The following is a 12,385-nucleotide window of genomic DNA, read 5'->3' as shown; positions in this document are numbered from 1 at the left end:
TCACGGTGTCCTAATGCTAACTGTAGCACCGTGAACGAGCTCATGGCAATGCCTTCATCATTCTGAGAAACCTACATTTGCTGAATGTTGAAAACAATTCCGTCTAGCTTTCGAGTTAAGTTTGAAACCCGGGGACGCCTTGTGGGTAGGCCAAAGCCACGAGCAGCCGCTTAGGAGCTTTAAATACGTACAAAATGGACAGGAATCTTGATTTAAACGAGCGGTGAAGTAAAAAGAAGTCGCTAAGTTGGCAGAGTGTTTATGCGTGTTTATGCAGAGCGAGTAAAACGTAAGAAATAATGGGTCTATTCAAAGGGGGCGGGGTCACTTTGACAGTTCACTGTTATTGTTTCGGACTTTGATGTTGAGCAGCTTCAGTTGAGCTCATCAAGTTATCGCAAGAAGGTATTTTTTTCTTAACAATATGAGCACATGCTGCTACTAAAATGGACTTTATAGGCTAGCCTCAACCACGTGTTCTCACTCTAGACTGGAAAGCACGTCCATAACTCAGTAGTCTGCCTCAGTAGTAGGCTATGGCTCTGTCCTTATCGGTGTTATTATAGGTGTTCTTATCACTAGTTCTGGGCTAAGAGGTACTTCCTGAATGTATTCCATAACTTTGAATTTACAGCTCACAAGCACAGAGGGACAATTCCACTTACTAAAACTTGTGAAATGGATTTGTGCTCTCACAGGGGTCAACCAAAGCATGGTGGAAATAATGATATATACAACCTTGTCATGATATATAAACAATGAATGTGTAATTTGAAATGTTCCCAGACAGGATTACTTAGTTTTAGCTGTATTATGTTATTAAGTATCAAGAAAACCATACATTCATCTACTAGAAATGTCATGATAAATACAGGGGCACTAAACGGGCACACTGTAATTACCTGTGTAACACACACACACCTCCCAAATTAGGATAGAAAAGCAGATTTACAGGGAAATTACACACAGTGAAGGGAGGAGAGATATATTTTTCCAGATTCAGCAATTACAATCAAGATGCATAAGGCACTAAACAAACAGGAAGAAAAAAAAATGCTACTGAGTGGTCAACAGAAGCAGACAGTATTTGTCTGTTTTCTAGGTGCTGCTTTGAAACAAGAAATATTCTTTCTTGGGGGCTTAAATGGGCTGCTGCGTTTCTTTTCTTTTTTTTAATAACTATTTTAAAGATTTTCTGCATAACAGTAGTACAAACGGACAAACACCAAAAACAAAACTTGTGTGGTTCCGTACACACACAAGTACTATTAACTAATGCTAAGTAAAGGCTTGTATTGCAAGGCATTGCCTAATATTTGTCAGGGTTTTTCCTGACTCAGAATGGGCCTTTTGGGGGGTCAAGCATGATCAGTCCGCATACAGTAAATGCAAAGAGTCTGTTACCTTTTTTGACAGAAATCTAAGCATGATAAACAAAATGCCTATTATGCTTGAGTAAATGAACCCCCCCCCCCCAATTAACATAACCGCTTTAAAAAAATATTAATATTTAAATACTATCGTTAAAATCATCGGGAGAGTTCAACACAGCCTGACTCTGGACGTTGAAACACGAGCTTAGCGCTCCTATTCAAGTTTATGTTCGCCTTGTTCAACGGTTGTTTGGTAAATTGCTATTAAACACATTTAGAGAGGATTTGAATTTGATTAAAAAAAATCAAAAAATTTCATAATTCCTGTATGCAGTAAAAACCCTGTTTGTGATTATCATTTTCTTCGCACCATTATGAAGTAGGCCTGAAGGCCAGCAAGGGGGGGCTCTGTGGTTAGCACTGTCTACAAAGGTGCTCTCCTTGTGTTTGCCTGTGTTTTTTATTTTTTATTTGGCTTCCTCCCACACATAAAGAAAGAAGACAGGTTAAGCATTAGGAGTACTCCTACCCCTTTGCCTAAACAAGGCCCTGGCATCAGAATGACCGTTGCCTGCTCGTTGCCCACTGGCGATTGAAATACGGGGGGGATAAGTTTCCAACAAAAAATTCCCTTAGAAAACGTCCTGCACACCGACCATTACGCAAGCAATCATTTATTTAGAAAAATACGTTTCGGTCTGGACCTTCATCAGGCAAATTCACACATTCACCTCAACCATAGCCTTTAATAGTTTGGTTGACTGACCAGGACCAATCAGGTCCGGCTCTTGAATGACGTCATTCATTCACAAAGTGGCACTCCCATCATGGACTGTGAACAGGACAAGGCAGAAAAATTGCCACTCAATACATTTAAAAGCAATGGATAATCAGACCAGTTATGTTCTAGGCTCATAATCAATGCATTGTCATTAGCCCAATACTTTTCTACACTTAATCAGAGAGGACACAGTCCATTCAAAAGTGGATCATTACATTGGTTAAATTTACATTGTAGCAGTCCATATGCCCCTGTACAAAGAACAGTTCCTGAGGATAAAGAAATGAGGAAAAAATAAGGAAAAAACAACAAAGAATTCCCAACATGGATCGATAATGTGCATCTTTACAGTATTAAACATAGCTTCAGTTCAACTTCAGTAAGTAAGTTTGAGATGATTAATTGTATAATATGGCAGGTCTCATTGTTTTCAAGTGAATGTTGTGTAAGTGTTTGAGGTGTTGCCAGACTTGCCAAATCTTTTCATTAAACAGATAGTATCAGTTTAATTAAATTGTGCCTCTGTGACTCTAATTATGCACAAACTGTCCTTTGGCAGAGAGATACAGATGGTGTAGCTTGTTTTTGTGGAAACCAGTTTCTGAAGGAGCTGTCCCTTTTTGGATTTAAAAGAGTGTGGTGATTGAATGAAAGAAGACCATGACTAAGAGTTGGGGTACTGAAGTTCTAATTAAATGTTGTATCACACCACCCAGTGATGTTATTTTATTGCTTCTCATGCTATGGCATTCGCCTTTATAGAATCGAAATGAACTGATAAAATCAGAATGATTGAATTATTTAATGTCCTATCCACAACCAAACCGCATCAAATTGGGCCGCAGCATGTGGGGAAGCAGGATGAAGAAAGGAAATTCAGCCAGTGTTTAACTGAGCATCACTGTGCAGCGTTTCTGCTGTTCTCTTTATTAAAGCGGAGTCCAGTCAGAAGGTGGCAGCACCGCCCTGCTTACTCGTACAAGCCAACTCCAGCCTGTTCTTAGATTACTTCCTCCTGGCCAAGAGGTCATGAGTCCAAAACATGGCTGCTATCCAGAAGTGAGGGGCCAGAGAAATAGGAAAGGGTGAGCTGTCTTCAGCCTGACTGTAGTTTTACAAATTGCTGCAGCCATATAGGTATTAACCTTTAACTTCAGGAAACTTTCTTTCAAAAGTCTTTGCAAAGTTCCATGCTATGTTTTGTGGCATATTTATCGCACTTCACAATACTACAATACTAATATATGTATGTATGTATGTATATATATATATATATATATATATATATATATATATATATATATATATATATATATATATATATATATATATATATATATATATCGTATGTATGTATGTGTGTGTGTGTATGTGTGTGTGTGTGTGTGTATGTATGTATGTATGTATGTGTGTGTGTGTATGTGTGTATGTGTGTGTATATATATATATATATATATATATATATATATATATATATATATATATATATATATATATATATATATATATATATATATATATATATATATATATACATACATACATATAATAGATATATACATATAATAGATTATTTTCAGTGGTCATTTTCTGCACCATCAAGCCATTCTACTGTTCACGAAGTCAGCACTGCAACTGGAATAACTACAGTAGTCTTTTCATCATTAAGGTGAATATTTTCAGATGCAAAGCTGTTTAAACATGGTTCTGTCCTGACCAGTTTGGCCACCGTAAACCTGCCATACTATTTGCCTTGGAGGGATGTGAAGCGAGTTGTCAGTTTGTAACAGAATATCAGGTGTCAAAGTGGCGGAAAGTCGGTCGTGGGAGGCCTCAGTCTTTCTGTGTCTGGATAGGAATAGAAGCAGTGCAGAGGCATGCCTAGCCTGAAAGCGTCCCAGATAAGCCTGCGTTCAACTAAGTAGGCTAAAAAATGCTGATGTGGCGCGAGGTCGTTGCTGCCCCTTTGGATATGCTGTAACCTCGTTATCAGTGTCTGAGCCTCTTGGGCAGAGAGGTGTGAGGAATGTTGCAGTACAGTTTGCTTCTTGCCCATTTCTGCTACCTAATTATACACGTGGGACTGATTTTGAAACAAAAAGCTTAATAAAAAATTAGGTGCAACTAAGGAATCTAGCTACAATCACATTAATGTGATTAATCAGAAATGGAAAATACTATGTTTAGTGAATGAGCTTACTTGCTAGAACTCAGCTGGCTGTGACTGCTTCTGTTTGACTTGGCTAAACAAGGTTTATGATCTCCCCAGTGCTCTTTAAAATCTGGTTGCAGAAAACTATGATCAGTGCGTAGCTCTTAAATAGCAGAGGTTCAGTGTTTAAAGGTTGTCCCTGGTCCAGCATGCCATGTAGATGACCCACCTACAGATTAGGATCCAACCCACATGTTACATGGAGCACCTCAGAGAAAAACTGTGTATGCTGCACAAGCTATTTACTGTGTGTGGCACATGGCTTAGCATATATATACACAGTATATACTGTATAAAGTGTGTGTATATGTGTGTGTATGTGTGTATGTGTGTGTGTGTGTGTGTGTGTGTATGTATATGTATATATATATATATATATATACACACAAATGACTGAAAAATATTCCTTTAAACTGTGCAACAGCTGTGTCCGACGTGTCCTCATATTAAAAATGCAACTGAAATTGTATTTAATCTTAAATAACAAAATCAAGTAAAAAAAATGATAATAATTAGATTTAAAAAAAAAATTATTTTCAAATTAAACAACTAAGAACACGTAGTACTGTCTGAATTCACGTTTCAGACAAATAATTATAAAGAGATTACGTCCTAGGCCCTTTACAAATTGCATCGCAATTCATTTCTTTATCTCAAACGGTTGTAATCTTTAAACATGTATAGATTTTTAACCAATTCACAATGCATCGTTACATCCCAAATAAATAAATAACAACTTTCTTCTATATGCTTCTATAAAACTTCATATCTAACTGTCATAGCTTTTCAGTGTTTCTAAATTGATGCATACCATTGTGTTGAGGCCATAGGTTGACACCCATGTCAAGCTCACTTTATTTTTGCTACGCTAGTGACGGGACTCTAGGGACGGCATTGTTATTATTTGGTCCACCGCTTTGGTCCAGTCTGAAATATCGCAACATCTGTTGGATGGATTGCCATGAAATTTGGTACACACATGCATACACCCCTCAGGATTAAGTTTTACAACTTTCTATCCCTTAACCTTTCCTGTTGCGTGATCATCAGGACAAATATTTTCCCCCAAATACTTTGGTTTCTGACCAAATATCTGCAATCTAATGGCATTCCTATTAGCTTCAGCTGTACTTTTTGTATTAGCAAATGCCGACATGCTAAACAAAGTTGGTGAACATGGTCAACATTGCCTGCTAAATATCAGCATGCTAACATTGTGATTGTGAGCATTAGCATGCTGGTGTTAGCCTGTAGCTTGCACTGTGCACTGCTTACTGTATAGACACAGTACAGCCTCACAGAGCCACTAGCATGGCTATAGAGTCTTATGTTATGTTTCCACTGCATGGTGCGACTCTGCTGAATTCAACTCACCCGTGTTTGGTTTTACATTAGCAGAAGTGGTGGATAGTACCTTGTACTTTTTTTGGTACCACCTCAGTGAGTTTCAAGTGAGCTAAGCCTTATACTAAAAGGTGGATTTAACACTCTGCAATTATTAGTAATTTTGTAATTTCGCATGATTTCACATGTTTAAAAAATCTCCACAAGCCATTTCCAACTGCCAGTCTCTCTCACCTCTGCAACTATAGGTAGGTCCATAACACAGGATTACTTTCCAAGATAAAGACAATGGGTGAATGTCAGGCAGGCCTAGTTGTCCCTTGTTTCAGGGGTTATTCTGTTTCTTATGGCTGATCCTTGTTTTTCTTCTTTTTTTTTTAATGTCCCCACAACAAAAAAATTATTTATTTCATATGATAAAATGCAAGTGATGCACTCAACACCTACTTAAATGGAGGGTGTTCTACAATCAGGCTACCTGGTGGCCTGGGGGTTTGAGATGCTAACCTGGTGAATTTAAAAAAAACAAAAGAAGGTCACACAATTTGAACTTCCACCTGAACTTGGCATTCTTTGACAACTTGAAAATATTTCCCATTGAGCTCCCCTTTTTATTTGCAATTTCTCACATGGTTCTCATGTAAATGACTTGTCTGGATATCAAATGGTTTATTATTTATTATTAGTTATTTAATATTAATTGTATTGTTTTACTGATCATCCTCACAATACATTATATATCATATCTTTCAGAGCATTATATATCCTAAACGGCACGCTAGAAACCAAAGGGGATTGAAATGAAACCAGTTCAAATGGCTTGTGGTTTGTACTTGAGCTCTCTTATTTTGGACCTTAACTCATTCTATCAGGAGCCGGTGCCGTCTGTGCAGCCTGGGATCATAGACTGTTAATATTAATGGACAACACATCCGGTTCGGCCAAGTGCTGCAAATGCGGAAGTGCCTTAAACCTGCATTCTATCTGAATTCCAGCAGGAGGTGACACGTGCGGTTGCAAAAGGAGTTTGGTTTCTGTAGAAGTCTATGAGAAAGTGACCCTACTTCTCACTTGATTTATTACCTCAGTAAACATTTTCATAATGAGTTTATTGTCTCAATCGCTCTCGTTTTAAGTCTTCTGCAACCCAGAATGATGTTAATTTTTTGAATTATGGTCTCGTTGATTTTAAAATCGGCGCTAAAGCAGGGGGTGTTTTAGGGCGGGTCTATGATGTGATTGCCAGTGAATGTGTGTAACGTAGAGTGTAAGGGCTCCTCCCTCACTACTCCTTCTCGTCTAAAATCGACACATCCGCAACCAGGACGGCTGCGCCCGTAACGGCAAACTCGACGACTCATAGCAGATCTCCACAAACCAATGGGTGACGTCACAAATGCTCTGTCCATTAATATTAACAGTCTATGCCTGGGATTCAGTTGACATTTGCAATGTAGACATTTATCAATAGAAATATTTTGGAATTACATAATACTGCAGAGTTTACAGCTTTGTCAGCTTTATAATGTAGTCCTCATTATGAAGCATTTCTGTGCAGTGTAAACACACAGAATAGTAATTTCCAAGGTTTTGTTTGTGACTGTTTATGGCCTGGTGGTAGTAAGCGGCTCTATATATATATATATACATAGAATATCATCGTTAACCGCTGTCAGCAGCTGCTCTGGCAGGCTATTTTAAGCACTCTGAAATGTAATATCAGTAGAGGTAATGCACTGAGCAGCGTGATGTTTTCTTACACGACAAGCTTCACCTGCCCAGTCCCCTCACACGTTTGCACACAAACCTTTCATCCTGGGACCAAGAAAGCTATGTCCCAACAAGCATGCCTACGGCATAACGACAGCTCTCCAGTGGCTTTGTCCACTTTCAGCCCCAGTTGAATGAATTAGTCAACAGGCCAGCGACATAGAGAACACTTTAAAGTAGGTCAGACTTGTTCAGGGATGAAGCTCGGCCGAATAGAGTGGTTCATAAAGGTTTTTGTAATGTTCTCAATCGCTTTGGCACAACCATCAAATGACTATTAAAATTTGTCAAACTATATGACAATTTATATGAACATTTGGTCAGTTGTTCACATGACTATCGTCATTTATAGTTGCTCTGGCACAAAATGCATTGAGTAAGCCTTGCAGGTCAAAGTAGTTTGCATTCATTTGCTATTGAATCATATTCTGAAATGCAATTATACACATGTTCTTTGTGTAAATCCCTACATGCAAAATATAGCAACCAACAATCCCAATAACTGTCACGTGTGTGTGTGTGTGTGTGTGTGTGTGTGTGTGTGTGTGTGTGTGTGTGTGTGTGTGTGTGTGTGTGTGTGTGTGTGTATATATATATGTATGTATGTATGTATATATATATATATATATATATATATATATATGTATATATATATATGTGTATATATATATATATGTGTATATGTATATATATGTATATGTGTATATATGTATATGTGTGTGTGTATGTATGAGGATATCACAGCAGATTTTAGTGGGGGGGGGGGATTGAATGCGTCATGCTAAATGTTTTTCCCTCGTTGCACTGCAAGGGAGGATATCAGGTGTGATGTGAATAAAATGTTGTGGCCAGACAGAGAGGAGGGATTGGATGACCCTTGAGGTTGATACATTTGCTGCATATTTTCTTTTTTCTTGCACATATTGTACAACAGTACCTGATAATTTTGCTGTTGTGTATATATTTTTCTGTACAAGCTTCCTTTGTGTTTGGCTGGTGTGTGCATACTTTGAGCAAGAATAGTGTGTGTGTGCCATGGCTGACATCAATACTATTCAGCTGCCTAAATATACAATGTTAGCAACTGGACAATATTACAGAGGGTAACTTAGAGTACACTGTCATTTGACAAGATGTCTTTGCATTGTGACTGTCTAGTTCTAAGCAATGCTAAAGGAACCTTTTTGGTTTGATGGCAATGATTTAATCATTGATGGATTTATATACATTTGAAACGAGTTAATTATTTTGATTTGAGTAATCACCTTTTGCAGGTCACAGAGTGATGTGCTGAATGTACTACGTGGTGTGAGGATTGTACATAGAGTTTTGACAAGTTTGTTTCAGTAATGTGCCAAAGTGATTGAGAAAAACTGTAAATTTAGAATTAGCTGTGGCGTTTTCTTTTGTGTGCTGCGTTAAGATAGTCGTTGAATTCGATCACTCTTGAGTCATTTTGTCCATATTTCATGTTTTTGTTTTTACTCTGTATTTTCAGGTGTTTTGGCTTTATATTTCTGGATTTGTGTTTTTGTATTTAAATTGTCCAGCTCTTTCCTTAATTATTATCAGATTGTTAGAATCATTATATCATAATGCAGTGATGAAAATAGGCAGCATTGTTATGAATAATGGTGCTGCAGTGAACAGAAGTAAAAATATCAGTTTTGTGTCAATCAGTAGAAAGTTAAGAACATGCTAAATGGAGTGAAATTGAAACAATTTAAAATCAATGCTTCTTTTTTAATAATGCATTTCTGTTTTCTATATTCCCGCATTAGAGAAAATGTTTTGTTATCTGGGCCGTCAGTAATAACAACATTTGTGAACAGACTCTATTTGTTGTCTGCTAAACAAGACCATTGCCTGCATGTGCTACTCTGCAATCATTACTCATTTAAACCCAAATCAAGATGACAGGTCCTTGATACTCTCTACTGAGGCAACAGATTTAATCCTGTGTGAGCCACATCCTAATGACTTAGCTGACAGCTCTGACTACTCATCACCGCTCAGCTACTTTTTCAGTTCTTTTGGAAACTCTCATCACTCTGACACCAGTTGATAGGATGTTTGGTACAACTTGAGTGATGTTAAGGTAGATCAAATGAAAATGAAGTCATAAGACCTGTTGAGTGAGCACTGTGCTGGTGTTCACCGTACTCCATTTAAAAAAAAATAAAAAAAAGAATAGCCTTTTAAATGCTACCTTGTTGGCCATCATCCAGTCATATGGTAATTTAGGGGGCAATTTGGCCTTGTGTGCTCTGATTAATTTGGCACGCAGGTAACACACCAGTCTTAATTTTGTTTTAAAGATAACTAAACTCCTGGCATTTGCTCACCCCTGTTTTGGAAATAGGAAATAACGGGTCTAACAGTAAATGAGTGCTGGATCTAATCATATGTATTTTGAAAAGTAACTGTTAAGCATTTTAAATAATCTTTAAAGTGTTAACTTTGAGAACAGAATTTGTGGTGGTGTTTTGTTACCTTGTAGGGATTTTTTTTTTTTATGGGAAATTAGTTTGGAAGTACTGTTCAGTAACTTGGATAATGTTCATGAAAAAGAATCTTCAATGTTAGTTATTATGTTTTTTATTTAAGCAAATTCTTGGTATTCAAACAACAAAACATACACTGGAAATGAAACTGATCCAGGATGTTTTCATCTGACTATTTTGGGGCTGAAATGTACACCTATACGTACATGGTTATGCAATGTATTTTAACCTTTTGCTGCACAGCTAAAATAACCATAGTCAAGCAATACACAGAATGACAGAGCACAGTCGGGGTCCTGCTGACAGACCAGCCTGAGGGATGCACAGATCAGATATTCTGGATCAGCATTGCTTCTAATACTAACATCTTAAAATGGTTTAGGGCTGTCCCAAACGATTAATTTGTAAACGATTAATCTAGCGATTATTTTTTCGATTAGTCGACTAATCTAACGATTAATTTTTCAATTAATCTAACGATTAATTTTTCAATAAGCGATTATTTTCCCATTGTTCAATTATTAACAATTTACACAAAACATATTTCAATAAGGTTTAAATCTCTATTTATTAAAATTGTTTAATACTGCACTGTTCAAGTAAAATGAATTTTTAGTGCAACCTGAAGCCAGATGTCGGCCATCAATCCAACCACAAAATAAAGTCCCTTTCAGGAGGAATACAAAAATAAAAACTTAAAGTAAACAGAGCAAGTGCAAAAAGAGTAGTGTATGAGAGATTAACCTGTATTCGCTTTTTTAACCGTATGGTAAAATAATGAATAAGCTCTTGTTTAACATCCAAGCTCTTTTCCCTTTAATTTAACTTTAATTATTTTTATCTAAAGGCTGGTTAAGCACTGTAGGGAGGAGAAGTTGGACAGTTTTATTTGTCTCGTTCCAGTGATTGGCACATCTGGGTGATGACGTCGGATATGCGTTAGCATGTTAGATGTATTTCCACTCACATACCCAACAACTGCTGAACAACGCTGACACACAGTCCTCATCTTATCCACCACTCTCTCGGCTGTAGCCTACTACTGGAACTGAAGTTTTCGAGGCGGGGACAGCGTGAGACGAGAAGGAATGACACCGGATGCTCCAGACTGCAGCCATACAGTCTCGAAGTTTTGCCAAACTTGTCGACGCATTTATGTAATCGACTACGTCGACGAATCGTCCCATCCCTAAAATGGTTCCTGAGCCCTGGCCAGATGTGACTGAGACCCTGTTTACACTTGGTTTTAAAATGCGTTTCGGTGATCGGAAAAGGACTGCCAACACATCGCTGTTCACCCATGCGTCTCCAGCTGACCAATTGTGTTTAGATTTCATTACTGCAAAATGATGAATGGGCATGCAACACTCAACTCATTATAAAATGGGCAAGTTATAGAGCATTGGCGTGCCAAAACCACCACCCCGTCCTGTATTGATGATGTCGCATTAACGTTTACACTACAAAAGATATGTGGTCGAATGCGTCCCAGACCACCTCGGCAAGTGGTTTGAGTGATCGGATCACAATGTGTCTCGGTAGTCGTTCAAACTTGTTAGCGCTGTCCACTTCTGATCGCACAAGATGCATTTTAAAACCAAGTGTGAACAGGGTCCAAACACAATAGATACTATTTGAAGAAATAAAACTGTACCAACACAATAAAACATAAAGAACAGTACAGTAAACATGAATTAAATCCAAAGAGCGTGCTAATGAGTAGTTTGACTGGTTCCACTTCTGTCATTGATGTTACACACTGAAGAATAATCCTAATCAGTTCCACTTAGCAAGGTTTATGGGTTGATATCAGCCTATTTCCGCACAGTTATTCAAGTACGGAAATCAGTACTGGGGAAGAATAAGTGGGATCTATGCTTCTCTGTCATGTTGATACCGTATGAGCATCATGCCTTATGTTTCCTCTCTGTCTCGCTCTGTTTCAGGTGCCAATGAAGTTTCCACCTCCAAGAAGCCTCGCCGCAGAGGCTTTCTCGACAGTCTCTTCTGCTGTCTATGTCGCAAAGAATCAGAGCCACCGCCACTAAAAAACAATTCCCCCCTCTTGGTAGAAGAAAATGGGACTCTGTCAAAAGTAAGTTCACCTCTTAACATCCCTTTCTCACTCTTTTGGGATGTCAACTTTCTCTCCCCCTTATCGTCTTTGAGCAGCATGTGTTCAGCATGATTGACAGCCATGTGAAGCGTGAAACATGTTTTAGTCACTCAAAGCTTTTCATGTTTACAAGAGCACCTCTCCTGCTGAGAAGTAGTACAGCAGTGTTGAAAAATACTCCATGTTAAGACATCTATCAAGATGACTGGGTGTCATGGTCAGAAGGGCGGACATGGTGTAAATATTACAGAGACGTGTGACCTGAAGATCACTGCATTGCAAAAA

The 12,385-nt window shown here is 38.0% G+C and overlaps 1 protein-coding gene across 1 annotated transcript in view; it reads left to right on the top strand.

Annotated features, from left to right (window-relative positions):
* LOC120569618 (carboxy-terminal domain RNA polymerase II polypeptide A small phosphatase 1-like) overlaps positions 1–12,385 on the top strand; it is a 29,503-nt gene that overhangs the window by 496 nt on the left and 16,622 nt on the right. The window contains exon 2 of the mRNA XM_039817568.1: positions 11,931–12,079. Coding sequence (XP_039673502.1) covers positions 11,931–12,079 — 149 coding nt within the window. The remainder of the gene's footprint in view (positions 1–11,930; positions 12,080–12,385) is intronic.

This window comes from Perca fluviatilis, chromosome 12 (assembly GCF_010015445.1).
Source record: "Perca fluviatilis chromosome 12, GENO_Pfluv_1.0, whole genome shotgun sequence".
In the NCBI taxonomy this organism is placed as follows: Eukaryota; Metazoa; Chordata; class Actinopteri; order Perciformes; family Percidae; genus Perca; species Perca fluviatilis.
Note: the sequence above shows the minus strand (reverse complement) of the source record. Positions and strands in the feature narration are given on the sequence as shown.